The sequence below is a fragment of the Podarcis cretensis genome (genome assembly GCF_951804945.1).
Source record: "Podarcis cretensis genome assembly, chromosome: 3".
Taxonomy (NCBI): domain Eukaryota; kingdom Metazoa; phylum Chordata; class Lepidosauria; order Squamata; family Lacertidae; genus Podarcis; species Podarcis cretensis.
Genome location: NC_137172.1, coordinates 116,960,297 through 116,976,267, shown reverse-complemented (window position 1 = coordinate 116,976,267; position 15,971 = coordinate 116,960,297). Strand labels below are relative to the sequence as shown.

At 46.9% G+C, this 15,971-nt stretch overlaps 1 protein-coding gene across 2 annotated transcripts in view; it reads left to right on the top strand.

Moving 5' to 3' along the window:
- Positions 1–15,971, top strand: part of SLC23A1 (solute carrier family 23 member 1) — a 67,157-nt gene that overhangs the window by 48,293 nt on the left and 2,893 nt on the right. For both annotated transcript variants that reach the window (XM_079969857.1, XM_079969858.1), the window contains exons 8-12: positions 2,692–2,848; positions 4,227–4,374; positions 7,331–7,436; positions 9,404–9,533; positions 14,108–14,251. In XM_079969857.1, the coding sequence (XP_079825983.1) occupies positions 2,692–2,848; positions 4,227–4,374; positions 7,331–7,436; positions 9,404–9,533; positions 14,108–14,251 (685 nt within the window). The remainder of the gene's footprint in view (positions 1–2,691; positions 2,849–4,226; positions 4,375–7,330; positions 7,437–9,403; positions 9,534–14,107; positions 14,252–15,971) is intronic.

Below are 15,971 nucleotides of genomic sequence, written 5' to 3'. Positions count from 1 at the left end.
TAGTTTTAAGCTCAGAGTAAATGACTGGTTCAAGGGAACTCAACAGAGTATAATAATAAAAATAATTTATTATTTCTACCCCACCCATCTGGCTAGGTTTCCCCAGCCACTCTGGGCAGCTCCCAACAGAACATGAAAAACACAATAAAGGCTCAAACATAAAAACTTCCCTAAAGAGGGCTGCCTTCAGATGTCTTCTAAAAGTCAGATAGTTGATTATTTCCTTGACATCTGATGGGAGGGTGTTCCACAGGGCGGGCGCCACTACCGGGAAGGCCCTCTGCCTGGTTCCCTGTAATTTCACTTCTCACAGTGAGGGAACCGCCAGAAGGCCCTCGGAGCTGGACCTCAGTGTTCGGGCAGAATGATGGGGGTGGAGACGCTCCAGGTATTCTGGGCTGAGTATCAATAAAAATCGCCTGGCGAGAATGAAATATCCCTTCCCTAGCAAAGAGGGAGAGAGAAACAGTGGCAGAAAGAGAGAAGGGTGGGGAAAGAGGGGACGGTTTGGTTCTCCTCAGTCCCTCACTGGCTTAAGCTGTCCACTGTCAACATCCCTCCAAGGAAATCCAGTATATACCACCCCTACCATATCCTAGATCACAGATGTGGGGAACCTCCTGTCTGCAGGCCAGATTTGGCCTGACACAGGTGTCAGCTTGTCCCAAGAGGCCGTTTCTGTCGGAACCTGCGTTCAACCGAGCTCCTCCGGAATCGCCCTCCGACGATAATTAACGACCTGAGCCTCTAATACGGCTCCAAACACGTTCCCATTCCGCAGAGTTTCAAAGCAGCAGAAGTGACGAGAAATATGAGCTACATGCTAAGAGTTTTATTACTAAACTACACAGACAGAAAAGATATACACCCTCTCTCTGTGAGAGCAGAGAGCAACTGAAAAACAAAGGGACAGGAAACCAGTAAACATCACATCCGTCTCCTGTCTTCCGTGAGACTTCCAACAGTATGGAATCTCTGGAATGTAAACAGAGTCCTGTGACTCCAAGCACTGCACAGCGGCAACACACAGAAACCAACAGTTTCCACCCCACACCTAACACCAGAAGGCCAAATTGTCCATTTGGAGCTGGAAAAAAGGACAGGATTTAACTCTTCCGTTTCCTGCCACTTTCCCCATCTGTTTCCCCACTCATGGGGGTCCCTGGTGCATGTTTAACTTGCAAATGCGTAGAACATGTAGCTAAACCCTTAGCAAGACACAGATGTGAAACTAGGAAGGGAACTTCTCTCTCTGTTTCTATTGAGAGCTCACTTTGGCTCGAGGGCGAAGAAAAAGGCAGCGTTTCCATTTTCACGCAATAAAAAGAAATGAAAGGGTTGACATGTGGTGAATGCTGTGAGTGAGGAATTAATCATGTTGATGGTCACAAAAGTGTCACTCGGAATGACGAAAAGGGGGCTTTTGAATTTGCACAACCCCGTTCCTCACAGCAATCGCAGTGGTGCTGAAAAAGCTGTCTCAGGGAAGAATCTAATGTTCCCAGTGACAAAATGTAGCAGGATGGATGCTAGGAAAATGCAATTTCAAGAGAAGCAATGTTTGGATTCCGTGCTATGGATGAGGGTAAAAATTGAAGCACGTTTATTGCAGGCACGCACATCATATTGAAAGGGCCCTAACCTGTGGGTTGTATAATGCAACAGCCTCTCTGGAGCCTTGTCATCTTGGGTACCAGAAATAATTTCAAAATGGAACGAGCAAAGACTTTTATTTAATTTACGGATTGCCTCCCCTGAGGCACCCCAGCGTGATTTACAACAGTTACATGCATAAAAATAGTTTAAACCATGGGTCAGCAAACTTTTTTAGCAGGGGGCCGGTCCTCAGACCTTGTGGGAGGGGGCAGACTATATTTTGAAAAATAGTAATGAATGAATTCCTATGCCCCACAAATAACCCACAGATGCATTTTAAATAAAAGCACACATCCTACTCATGTAAAAACACGCTGAATGCCGGACTGTCCGTGGGCTGGATTGAGAAGGCGATTGAGTCGGATCTGGCCCCCGGGCCTTAGTTTGCTTACCTATGGTTTAAACAATCACATATGAGAGAGAGAGAGTTTAAAACATTCACCGCACATAAATAAAATTATGTAAATTCAGTACAGCTACTAGTTGGGAAAGCTTATGCTCCTGTTTCCCTTCCCCTCTTTGAATTAGTCAGGCTGCAATCCTGTCCAGTTTCCCAGAAGTAAGTCTCATTGAACTTGGCAAGATTTAGGTAAAGGTAAAGGGGACCCCTGACCATTAGGTCCAGTCGTGGCCGACTCTGGGGTTGCGGCGCTCATCTCGCTTTACTGGCTGAGGGAGCCGGCGTACAGCATGACTAGGCTGCTTCTGGCGAACCAGAGCAGTGCACGGAAACGCCGTTTACCTTCCCACCGGAGTGGTACCTATTTATCTACTTGCACTTTGATGTGCTTTCGAACTGCTAGGTTGGCAGGAGCAGGGACCGAGCAACGGGAGCTCACCCCGTCGCGAAGATTCAAACCACCGACCTTCTGATCGGCAAGTCCTAGGCTCTGTGGTTTAACCCACAGCGCCACCCGCGTCCCTGGCAAGATTTACGTCTGAGTAAATGTTCACAGGATTTGCTCTAAGGCTGTGTGTGGCAAGTTAGGGCAGTGAAAGCAGTGGGTACCATTGCCATATCTGTTTCCTCTTCAGATCATTCTGGCCATCTTGGTGGTCTGGCTGCTGTGTTACATTCTGACAGTGACAGATGTATTTCCTCGTGATGTAGATGCCTATGGATTCAAGGCCAGAACAGACGCTAGAGGAGAAATAATATCCATTGCACCGTGGTTCCGTCTCCCTTACCCTTGTAAGTAATGATGGATATTCCCTTCCGACTCTTGCTTCTCCATCTCCCCAGCTTCCATCTTCACAACAACCCTCTGAGGTAGATCTGTGGGGTCAAAATCACCCAGTAAGCTTCAGAGCTGAGTAGGGACTTACTGGCAAAAGTAAAGGTAAAGGTAAAGGTACCCCTGACCGTTAGGTCCTGTCACAGATGACTCTGGGGTTGCGCACTCATCTCGCTCTATAGGCCGAGGGAGCCGGCGTTTGTCCGCAGACAGCTTCCGGGTCATGTGGCCAGCATGACTAAGCCGCTTCTGGCGAACCAGAGCAGCGCACGGAAACGCCATTTACCTTCCTGCCAGAGTGGTACCTATTTATCTACTTGCACTTTGACATGCTTTCGAACTGCTAGGTTGGCAGGAGCTGGGACCGAGCAACGGGAGCTCACTCCATTGCGGGGATTCGAACTGCCAACCTTCTGATTGGCAAACCCAAGAGGCTCAGTGGTTTAGACCACAGCGCCACCTGCATGCCAAATGTATGATGTGCAGGACCTCGTTAGAACACCCCCCATAGCCACAGCCCTCAGGATAGTCCATAGCTGCTTCTATGGGGGAAGAGTCCAAAATTTCATGAATCTCTGTCTTCACACATACTCACTAAGTGCTAGCCATTATTGTTGTTGCTATTATTATTATTATTATTTATTAATAATAATTGATTGAGTTTATATACCACCATATACCTGGAGGTCTCAGGGCGATCCACAGAAAAGATCACAACATACATAATCAGAATAAAAACAATAACCCAATATCAGCCCACCCAGGAAAGAGCCACATTTTAAAAGGGTATAGGATATGTCCCTAGCTAGGTTTTGGGAATGAGGCAGGAGGATTCTAGGACCCTGTCAGAGCCCTCACACGTCCTTCCCAAAGCTTGGTAAACAGCAGGGGGAAGGTTGCAAGGGTGGGGTGAGTCAAATGTTGTTGAAGGCCGTCAAAAATGCCCTCAAAGGCCGCGTGTTGGACTGGCCTGGTATAAAGGATTGTGTGGGTTAATCTGTGAGAGAGTTGATGTGGTTTGGATGAGGAATAAAGTGTTCAGGTTATACCAAGGGCCTTCTCGGTAGTGGCACCTACCCTGTGGAATGCCCTCCCATCAGATGTCAAGGAAATAAAGAACTATGCAATTTTTAGAAGACACCTGAAGGTAGCCCTGTATGGGGAACTTTTGAATATTTGGTGTTTTATTATGCTCTTATATTTGTTGGAAGCCGCCCGGAGTGGCTGGGGCAAATAATAAAATTTATTGTGATTATTGCTGTTGTTATTATTCAGTTTTAAAGTGAAGGCAATGTTCTTTTCCAGCTAACAGCTGCTCCCCTTTGCTTGCTCTAGGCCAGTGGGGCATCCCCACAGTGACAGCCGCCGCCGTGCTGGGCATGTTCAGCGCTACCTTGTGTGGGATCGTTGAGTCTATTGGCGATTATTATGCTTGTGCTAGGCTTGCAGGTGCTCCACCTCCACCTGTGCATGCCATTAACAGGTAGGAGAGATGCATTGCCTCAGGGAATGGTAGTTCAGTAGCCGGGGCACTAGGTCAGAGATGGGGAGCCTGTGGTCTTCTTGGACACCCACCTTTCATGGATTAAAATAATCTAAACTGCAGGGGTCCTTCCTGCATTGTCTCTGTGTGGGAAGCTGGCCTATCCTACTAAATATACCGTATTTTTGCTCTATAAGACTCACTTTCCCCCTCCTAAAAAGTAAGGGGAAATGTGTGTGTGTCTTATGGAGCAAAAGCCAGAACAGCAAGAGTGATTGCTGCTTTCACTGCGCAGCGATCCCTCTTGCTGTTCTGGCTTCTGAGATTCAGAATATATTTTTTTCTTGTTTTCCTCCTCCAAAAAGTCTTGTGGTCTGGTGTGTCTTATAGAGCGAAAAATACGGCACTTGATTCCATTGAAATTTCCAGAAGTTGTTCCCACATCAAATGATGGAACTGTTGAAACAAATTGGAGGGGATTAGGAACCTGTCTTGCACAAGTTGCCTGCCACTCAACAGTTCTAATTTAAGCGGGTGTGGCGATCACACAGGGTCCCTGGACGTTTCACCATCTATTGATCCCTGTGCCACCACTTTATTTCTCGCTGCCACCACCCAGGCCCTGCCTGATAAAATACTGAGTCCAGCCAGGGTTAAATTGGAACATAAACTTCTGTTTATTTAACAAGCGTGTGGTTTCATAAACAGTATCAGTCAATTACATTCATGGGGTGCCTAAAGGTAAAGGGACCCCTGACCATTAGGTCCAGTCATGACCGACTCTGGGGTTGTGGCGCTCATCTTGCTTTATTGGCCGAGGGAGCCGGCATACAGCTTCCGGGTCATGTGGCCAGCATGACTAAGCCGCTTCTGGCGAACCACAGCAGTGCACAGAAACGCCGTTTACCTTCCCACCGGAGTGGTACCTATTTTTCTACTTGCACTTTGACATGCTTTTGAACTGCTAGGTTGGCAGGAGCTGGGACCGAGCAACGGGAGCTCACCCCGTGGCAGGGATTCGAACCACCGACCTTCTCATCTGCAAGTGCTAGGTTCTGTGGTTTAACCCACAGTGCCATCCGCTTCCCATGGGTTGCCTATCCAGACCTATAACTTCCGCTATCTGCTATCATTCACTAAACCACCTCTCAGATATTTACTTGTCTTCCTAGTTCCTAACTGTTTCTGACTCAGCTTATTTCGCTACACTAACTCAACCTACCCCCAATTCACTCTATCCCAATTCACTCCCACTCTATCCCAATTCACTCCCACTCCAACCAACTCCCCAACTCCCAACAAACTCCTCCCAAACTCCTCCCAGAGCTGGTTTTATAGTCTCTCTGACTCCACCCCCTGGGTCCTGATTGGGTAACCTGTTTAGCTATTTCACCTCCAGCTCTCTCTTATGTTAACGTCACACCGGGGACATCCTGGAATTACAGAAGCCAATTCCAGATCCCAAAATGTCCCATTTTTTTGGTCTGGCGTTCTGGCACGAGTGAACTGACAGAGTGCCGGAACAAAAGTCGCTTGCTTTGTGGTCTTGTGCTACTGCGCATGTGCGAGAGCTCTGGACCAAATATGGCGCGTCCTGATTCGCGTCCCCAGGATGTTGGAGGGTGTGCAAGTGAGACCATTGGTTCAATCAACTCAGGATTGTCTGCTCGAACAACATCTGTACAGAATTCAAACAAGAGCCCTTCTGGATTCTTCCTGGAAACGCTAGCCCACTGTGCTGCGATCCTGTCTCCAAGCATGAGGAATGGTCATAGACTTGGGAGTTTGGTGGGGAAAGGAGGGTGTTTGCTGGTGAGATTGCTTTTTGTGGGGTACCTCCTTCAGAGTATCTGGAAAATGGGATGCAGCAGAGCAGGGCAAGTGGTTCAGGATATAATCCATCACATAATCTTGCAATGCCACTGCATCATTGTGAGATCATTGTGGACTTTAGGAAATGTAAACTGAATATTCAGCCACTTATTATTGAGGGGAAGTGCGTGGAACAGGTCTCAGTGTTTCGATTTCTGGAAATGGAGTTGAGAGACAACCTAACCCGGGGAGAAAACAGCAAAGACCTGATGAAGAGAGCACAGCAGAGGTTATATTTTCTGAGAATCCTCCAGAAAAACAATCTCTCAGAGGACCTGTTGATGGCATTTTACTATTGTACTGTTGAGAGTGTATTAACTTATGGTCTGTGCGTGTGGTTTGGGAGCTGCACGGCCAGGGAAAAAACAATGCTATCCAGGGTTGTAAAGACTGCAGAGAGAATAATTGGGTGCACTCTTCCCACCTTAGATCAAATCTACGCTTCCAGGTGCCTTAAGAAAGCTGCAGAGATAGCGCAGGATAGTACGCACCCCGGAAATGATCTCTTTCAGCTTCTGCCTTCTGGAAGAAGGTATAAGGTTATAAAGGCCAGGACTAGCCGCCTGAGAAGCAGTTTCTACGCAAATGCAATTCTGGTTCTAAACGCAGCATAAGGGGTCTCTATAGTATAGTGTATTTTAAAATGGGGTTTCAGAGTTTTTAGGGGGTTTTGAATGTTTTATGTAGTTTGTATGTATTTTTATGTAGTTTTTATGAGTTTTATGTAGTTTTTCAGTTTCATTGTTCTGCATGGGACAATGACAATAAAGATATCATATATGGTCTAAATTTTATGTTGCCGATGGCGATGCTCTTCATCATAGTTTTGGATGGCTTTGTGATCGTTTAATACTGTAATTCACCACGGAAGCTCTTGAAGGCTAGGCATTTGTTGGGTGGCAGGCAGGAAAATAAGTTATAAAAAAGGAAAGTATTACTGCATTTGATTTTTATTTATTTTTTGCAGCTCCCTCCTGCAAAAAACTAAAATAATAATAATAAAAAAAAACTGTTGGAGATAGGCATGTGGAAAACCTAATGCAACAACTGGAGTTCTTTTCTCTTTCTCTCTTTTCTCTCTCAGGGGCATTTTTACAGAGGGAATCTCTTGTATCATTGCTGGTTTGCTGGGCACTGGCAATGGTTCTACTTCCTCGAGCCCCAACATTGGCGTCTTGGGCATCACCAAGGTACCACCCTGCAATGTTTGATGGCGCCTTCTGTTTCTTGCTGGATTTCTGCCAGTCACGGTTCCTGGGGCTATGCTGGGAGGAGAGTCGGGAACATCTGCCGGAGCTGAACGCAGCAGCTGCTTGCTTCTCTCCTCCGCTCCAGAAGCAGAACGCAGCTCCCGGTTTCTGGAACCTGGGCAAGATCAGCAGCAGGTTTTGATCTTCCAGTCCCATCCTAGTTTGGGCTTCTGGTTACTTTGATTTCATGTACTTGACAGCCATCCTGGGATTATTCCAGTGGATGCAGAGCTAGGAAGACGAGGAAGCTCCCATTGACTAAGTCAGACTGTTGGTCCATCTAAGGTTGGCAGAGGTCCTTAACATCTTTATAAACTGTATAAACTAAGTCAGGGGGCAGAGAAGCTGTGGCTTTTCAGAGGCCACTGAACTATAGCTCCATCTCTGGCCAAATTACCCCTGTGGTAAGGACAGAACATCAGGAAGCATGCATCAGAACTTTTATATGTGAATGAATGGGCTCTCCTACAGAGACTGTTTTTTGCACCAGTGGTTCTACAGGTGTGGCTCTGGTGCCAAGATTGTCCATTGAAAGTGAAATATACTCAGAGTCGAGAGTGGATTTCATGCTCTTTATTCAGCTCTTAGTGGTGAGGAGGAATAGAAGTTCCACCAGAATGTCTGCCTTATATACATTATTTACACAATGGGCCCCGCGTGATTGGCTAATTCCGGGATTCTCCTGTAGGCCAATCAGGTTGCGGATTCACTTCCACCTGGAGCTGGATTGGGTGGCTCCTGTGGACCAATCAGACTGCTGCATTCTGAATCCTATTGTTCTAGGACCAATCAGACTGTTGCATTCGGAATCCTATTCAACTCAGTACATAACAGAAAGATTCGCCCATCTGTATTGCTTGTCATGCAGAATGCCCCACCTGTACAATCCCTGGCGTCTCCAGAGTCAGTTGCAGGAGATGAAAGGAGAGGCAAGACTCCCATTTTCTTTCTGAGACCTGGGAGTGCTGCTGTTTGCTGGAGCAGAGAGTGCTAGGTTAGAGGCCTGGCTGAGAGGTAGCCTCTAGATGCTGTTGGGTTCCAGCTGCCATCATCGGCAGCCAACATGGTCGATTTTCAGGGATGATGGGAGCTGAAGTCCAGCAATATCTGGAGGGCACCATGTCAAGTATGCTCCGTATAACCTGTTATAAGTCAGCTTCACATGCAGAATTTAAAGGCACATAGCTTAGATGGCTGAATTCAAGAGGAGTTACTTCCAGGTAAGGAAGTAAGGAACGTGGGTGGCGCTGTGGGTTAAACCACAGAGCCTAGGGCTTGCTGATCAGAAGGTCGGCGGTTCGGATCCCCATGACGGGGTGAGCTGCTGTTGCTCAGTCCCTGCTCCTGCCAACCTAGCAGTTCAAAAGCACATCAAAGTGCAAGTAGATAAATAGGTACCACTCTAGCGGGAAGGTAAACGGCGTTTCCATGCGCTGCTCTGGTTCGCCAGAAGCGGCTTAGTCATGCTGGCCACATGACCCGGAAGCTGTACGCAGGCTCCCTCGGCCAGTATAGCAAGATGAGCACCGCAACCCCAGAGTCGTCCACGACTGGACTTAATGGTCAGGGGTCCCTTTACCTTTACCTTGACTTCCAGATAAGTGTGCACAGGATTGTAGCTTAAAATCTCACTTTGCTCATGAAAACATGGGACCAATGATCTCTTATGACAGTTAGAAACCCGACTGAAAGGGCAAAGCCTATAGTTGTCAGGTACTATAAAAAGAAATGCAAATTCTCCCATCTTGGAGATGTTAATAGTCTAGCTAACAGTACACCACCAATAAATAGATGCAACAGAACCCCCTTCTCCCTGCAGCAATATGGGAAGCAGACATGGAGATGGATAACAGTATTGTGAAGGACGAACATATGATGTTACTCGTGTTTTTGCTCTTCCTATACAGGTAGGCAGCAGGAGAGTGGTACAGTACGGTGCTGGAATCATGCTCATTTTGGGAACCATTGGCAAATTTACAGCTTTGTTTGCCTCCCTCCCTGACCCCATCCTTGGAGGGATGTTCTGCACGTTGTTTGGTAAGTTTCCTTTATTCTGCTGTGCAAAATACATTAAGCAGGATATTATTATTTCTTATAAATATAGCAATGTGCAAGAAAACCTGTAGAATATAGTCACTTACTTGTAGTAGTGTGGTAGTGATTCTTCAACTTCAACTTCGTTGGACTGGTCATATTGTTTATCATGCCTGATTATCATCTTCCAAAGCAACTACTTTATTCCTAATTTAAGAATGGAAAGCGAAATACCAGTGGACAACAAAAGAGGTTTAAAGACACTCTCAAGGCAAATCTTTTTTAAAAAAAAAAATTAGTACAGTGGTACCTCGGGTTACAGACGCTTCAGGTTACAGACGCTTCAGGTTACAGACTCCGCTAACCCAGAAACAGTACCTCAGGTTAAGAACTTTGCTTCAGGATGAGAACAGAAATCACGCGGTGACGGCAGCGGGAGGCCTCATTAGCTAAAGTGGTGCTTCAGGTTAAGATCAGTTTCAGGTTAAGAATGGACCTCCAGAACGAATTAAGTTCTTAACCTGAGGTACCACTGTATAAGCATAACTGGGAAACACTGGCCTGTGAGTGCTCCAGTTGGAGAACAGCCATTACCAAAGATGTTGTGGACTTTGAAGATGCTCAAACTCAGGACAAAACATGCTAAGAAGAAGGCACACGTGGCAAACCCTCACTGTGATCAACTCCCGCCTGGAAACCTGTGTCCCCACTGTGGAAGGACTTGTGGATCCAGAATTGGCCTCCACAATCACTTATGAACTCACTGTTAAGGCCATATTCATGGAAGACAATCTCACTCAGCTACAAGTGATTGTTGAGGAAGAAGAAGAAGAAGAAGTAGAAGAAGTCGTCATGTGGAAATAGCTATGTGTTTTTAGTCATGACCAGGACCTTAATGACAGTTGTTGTTTGTTGTTTAGTCGTTTAGTCATGTCTGACTCTTTGTGACCCCATGGACCAGAGCACGCCAGGCACTCCTGTCTTCCACTGCCTCCCGCAGTTTGGTCAAACTCATGCTGGTAGTTAGGAGAACACTGTTCAACCATCTCGTCCTCTGTCGTCCCCTTCTCCTTGTGCCCTCCATCTTTCCCAACATCAGGGTTTTTCCAGGGAGTCTTCTCTTCTCATGAGGTGGCCAAAGTACTGGAGCCTCAGCTTCAGGATCTGTCCTTCCAGTGAGCACTTAGGGCTGATTTCCTTCAGAATGGATAGGTTTGATCTTCTTGCAGTCCACGGGACTCTCAAGAGTCTCCTCCAGCACCATAATTAAAAAGCATCAATTCTTCGGCGATCAGCCTTCTTTATGGTGCAGCTCTCACTTCCATACATCCCTACTGGGAAAACCATAGCTTTAACTTTACGGACCTTTGTCGGCAAGGTGATGTCTCTGCTTTTTAAGATACTGTAGCCTTTCCCAACCTGGTCCTGTCCAGATGTTTTCAGCTACAACTCCCTCCAGCCCTTATCATAGAATCATTAATTGTAGAGATGGAAGGGGTCCTGAGTGTCATCTAGTTCAAGCCCCTGAAATAAGGGGAGGAATGTCTGGCAGCTCAGTTGTCAATAACAAACTTAGTTCATCTATGCCAAGGCAGTTGTTTCACTGAAGCAGAGCCAAAAGCACAATTTAAACCACAGCTGAACCTGAACAAAGTAAAAGCTTGCAACGGTTTGATTCCCTACCAGCCTTTCAGATATTAGGTCTGAGGTTGCCCTATTTTTCCTCCTCTTTTTCCAGAATACACATTTATCTGAATGAAAGTTTTAGAGGTGGCCACATGAGGACTATTAAATTAAAGTGAAGAGTGAAGTGTGTTTTGCAAAGTTTTGACAAAGAGCAAAGCTGTAGCAGTTTAAAAACAACTCAGAGACTTCCCAAGTTAAAAACACAAAAGCAAAAGTATCAGGAAAGCATCTATATATTAAAGGAGGTTTGTCAATATTATTTCTCCCACTTTAATATTCTCTCTCAGAACAGACACACACACAAATGTTTCCAAATCTGACATAGCTGTATTTTATTTTGCCAGCTACCCGGAGGCAGAGCAATAGTCTCCTTAAGAAAAGCAAAACTGTCTGGTCCGTTTAAGTAAAGCAGTACTAAAAATTTAAGGATGACCATAAAACACTTATTTGGGGCAATCTCATTCTCACATTACTCTTTCCCGGTGTGTTTATTTTCTGCAAAATGCTAGGCACACCTTATCCCCTTAAAGTGTCCATATTGCGGGAATTTCTCAGTTAACTCTGCATGATTTGCTGATGCTTCTAGGATTAAAAGGGGCTTTAATATATCTTAGGGTGTTTCCAGACAACCTGTTTATTGAGCATTCAACCTGATATGCTTGCAGATGGATTAGGCAACACTGGCTATTTAATGAACGTTCATCTTGATATGTCGCAGGGAGGTTAGGTGACTGTTGCATCAAAACAGTGTTTCGCTACATTTTCCAGTGTACTTTCCTGTCACTTCCCTTACAGCAAAAAAATGGGTTTGTTGTGCAAGACTCGCCCCTCCCCAATCAAATATAAATGTGTACATTTGATTTACTAGTATGTGATTGAATCCAGCTCAGAACTAGCAACAGACTTTGGAAGCACCCTTAGAAAGGACTCAAAGAAGTGATACGAATGTTCTGTGATACATAAAAATATCCAAAGTTGAAAGGCTGAATTTTAGGGTGACCTGCATCAAGTGTGAGAACTAAGGAAATCTGAACACACAGTTAAAGCTACACACACACACACTAAACTGTTAAAAGCACAAAACACATTCCTCCCCTCAAAGAATTCTGAGTGCTGTAGTTTGTAAGTGACAATTCTCAGCAACCTTTAACAAACTACAGTGCCCAGAATCGTTTGGGGTGGGTGGGGAGGGGGCTGTACTTTAAAAGTATAGTGCAGGGGTAGGCAATGGGGGTGGCGCTGTGGGTTAAACCACAGAGCCTAGGACTTGCTGATCAGAAGGTTGGCGGTTTGAATCCCCACGATGGGGTGAGCTCCCGTTGCTCGGTCCCTGCTCCTGCCAACCTAGCAGTTCAAAAGCACGTCAAAGTGCAAGTAGATAAATAGGTACCGCTCCGGCGGGAAGGTAAACGTCGTTTCCATGCGCTGCTCTGGTTGGCCAGAAGTGGCTTAGTCATGCTGGCCACATGACCCGGAAGCTGTACGCAGGCTCCCTCGGCCAGTAAAGCGAGATGAGCGCCGCAACCCCAGAGTTGGCCACGACTGGACCTAATGGTCAGGGGTCCCTTTACCTTTTAGGCAACCTAAGGCCCGGGGGCTGGATGCGGCCCAATCGCCTTCTGAATCTGGCCCGCAGATGGTCCGGGAACCAGCGTGCTTTTACATGAGTAGAATGTGTCCTTTTATTTAAAATGCATCTCTGGGCTATTTGTGGGGCATAGGAATTCATACATTCCCCCCCAAAAAAAATATAGTCCGGCCCCCCACATGGTCTGAGGGACGGTGGACCAGCCCACGGCTGAAAAAGGTTGCTGGTATAATGTGTATGCAGCCTTAGTTTGTGTAATTTAGCCAGGGGGAAGGGCACTAAAGACTCGCTTGAGCACTGAAAATATAAAGAATCTTGTATTGATTGAAATTTCATTGTGTAAACCCACGTATCATGGTCTTTGCCCCCCCCCCCATCCCGAACTAGTGACGTTGTGCTTGGGGCAACAGGGTTATTTGTTTCCAGTAGCGATCCAAAACACTGGATACCATGGGCAGAGCCAAGATTTTGGTTTTGGGGGACTGGACACCCACCTGCCATTAGGGCTGCCAAACGTCCAGATTTTTGCAGGGGTGTTTGGGGTTTTTGTAAGAAAAATGCCTCAGCAACAGTTGCTTTAAATTACTTTCTTTTGACCCAAAGTGCTCAGAAAAATCTGTCAAAATCTTTCTACAATTTCTACTTTTAGTTAAGGATTGATTGCTTAATTTACCCCCCTGACTGCACCCATACCAGACACTATAGATGGCACCCACCGCCTGTCAAAATACAGTTTCTCTACCCTTTAGAGTGGGGCGCGGGTGGAGCTGTGGATTAAACCACAGAGCCTAGGACTTGCTGATCAGAAGGTCGGCAGTTCGAATCCCTGCGACAGGGTGAGCTCCCATTGCTCTGTCCCTGCTCCTGCCAACCTAGCAGTTCGAAAGCACGTCAAAGTGCAAGTAGATAAATAGGTACTGCTCCGGCGGGAAGGTAAACGGCGTTTCCGTGTGCTGCTCTGGTTCGCCAGAAGCGGCTTAGTCATGCTGGCCACATGACCTGGAAGCTGTACGCCGGCTCCCTCGGCCAATAAAGCGAGATGAGCGCCGCAACCCCAGAGTCATCCACGACTGGACCTAATGGTCAGGGGTCCCTTTACCTTTACCTTACCCTTTAGAGTTAGAAGATTCACTTGCGGCTGCTACAATGTGTGCGATCCCAGAAAAACAGTTTACAGACAAGGATTGTTCTGAAGCAGCACTGACTGGGGAAGTCGGTCCCTTGCACTGGCATTTCTGCAACCTTATCTTTAAGAAGTCCACAGCACAAGTATAATAAAGTTTTTCCTCTTTCCCATTTGCAGGCATGATCACAGCAGTGGGGCTCTCCAACCTGCAGTTTGTCAACATGAACTCCTCCCGCAACCTTTTCATCCTGGGCTTTGCAATGTTTTTTGGGCTCACCGTCCCAAACTACTTGGATTCGCGCCCAAATGCTATCAACACAGGTACAGTCAGACCTCGGGTTGAAGTAGCTTCAGGTAAAGCATTTTCGGGTTGCACTCCGAAAATGGAGCGCGTTACTTCTGGGTTTCGCTGCCCGTGCATGCGCATGCGCTCAAAATAACGTCACATGCATGCGCGGAAGCGAAAAAACGCCGCATGCGCTGATGCATGGATGCAGGTTGCATTTGCATCCAAAGTACCACTGTATTGAAAAGTCGCTGGAAAGTCTTTGCCTAATCAGAGGCATACAGAACCTCAGGACTGGGCTGGTCCTACAATTAAGGGAGAGAGCGAGAGAGCCAGCAGAAGCCCTTCCTCTGTTCCCACCCCTTTGTTCCCTCCTCCTGAGCTGGAGCAGGAACAGCATCGAAGCTTAGTTGTCAGTCTTGTGTCTCCTGCTAGTCTGGTCAGCTTCTGTATGTGCCAGCCTGGCTTCTAACGAAAGACACACATAGATCTTTCAGGCATCTTGTGGCTCTGCATTGTGATTACAATTGTTTGTGGCAGTTCTAGGATTCTGTGATGTGCATGGTACATCATCATCATCATATTTTATTTATATCCCGCCCACCCCAGCCGAAGCCGGGCTCAGAGTGGCTAACAACAGTAAAGTAATATAGCAGTCTAAAATCAATTCATTATAAAATCAGTTCAAATCAAATTAATGGCAACCATTGGGCTAGAGTTCTGTGAGGATTGCCAAAGGAGGGGGTCAGGCTGTGCCTTGGCCAAAGGTCTGGTGGAACAGTTCTGTCTTGCAGGCCCTGCAGAAAGATGTCAAGTTCCGCAGGGCCCTAGTCTCTTGTGACAGAGCGCTCCACCAGATCAGAGCCACAGCCGAAAAAGCCCTGGCTCTGGTCGAGGCCAGCCTAACCTCCCTGTGGCCCAGGACTTCCAAGATGTTTTTGTTTGAAGACCGTAAGGTCCTCTGTGGGACATGCCAGGAGAGGCGGTCCTGTAGGTATGAGGGTCCTAGGCCGTATAGGGCTTCAAAAGTTAAAACCAGCACCTGTACTCCACTGGGAGCCAGTGCAGCTGGTATAGCACTGGGTGAATGTGATCGCGCAGCGAGGACCCCGTAAGGAGTCTCACTGCGGCATTCTGCACCCGCTGGAGTTTCTGGGTCAGTCTCAAGGGCAGCCCCACGTAGAGCGAGTTACAATAATCCAGTCTGGAGGTGACCGTCGCCTGGATCATAGTGACTAGGTTAGGGCGAGAGAGGTAAGGAGCCAACTGCTTAGCTTGGCGGAGATGAAAAAAAGGCGCCTTTGTTATAGCTGCAATCTGCACCTCCATGGAAAGGGAGGTGTCGAAGATTACACCCAAACTCTTAACGGACGGTGCGGTGCTGGCACTAATTGCACTCCCGCAAGAGATGGGAGTTGCCCCCCCAATCCCATATCGTTCTCACCCAGGTCGTTCAGCCTTTGTCCTGATGACAGCCACACACACACAGTGTCTGCTAGTCAGGGGAAAGGACCACAGTTCCATCAAGCTCAGAAGGTCCCAGCTTCAATTCTCAGCATGCCCAAGTAGGCTGGGAAATGCTTCATTTCCAAAACCTTGGGAGAGCAGCTGCTAATCAGGGTGGACAATGCTGAGCTCGATACACCAATGGTCTGGCTCCACATCAGGCTGCTTCTGACACATGTTCTTAATTCGATGGGCATGATTTTTTGAAATAGGAATGGCTTTTGAAACTGAATTCTGCGCTGATGACCT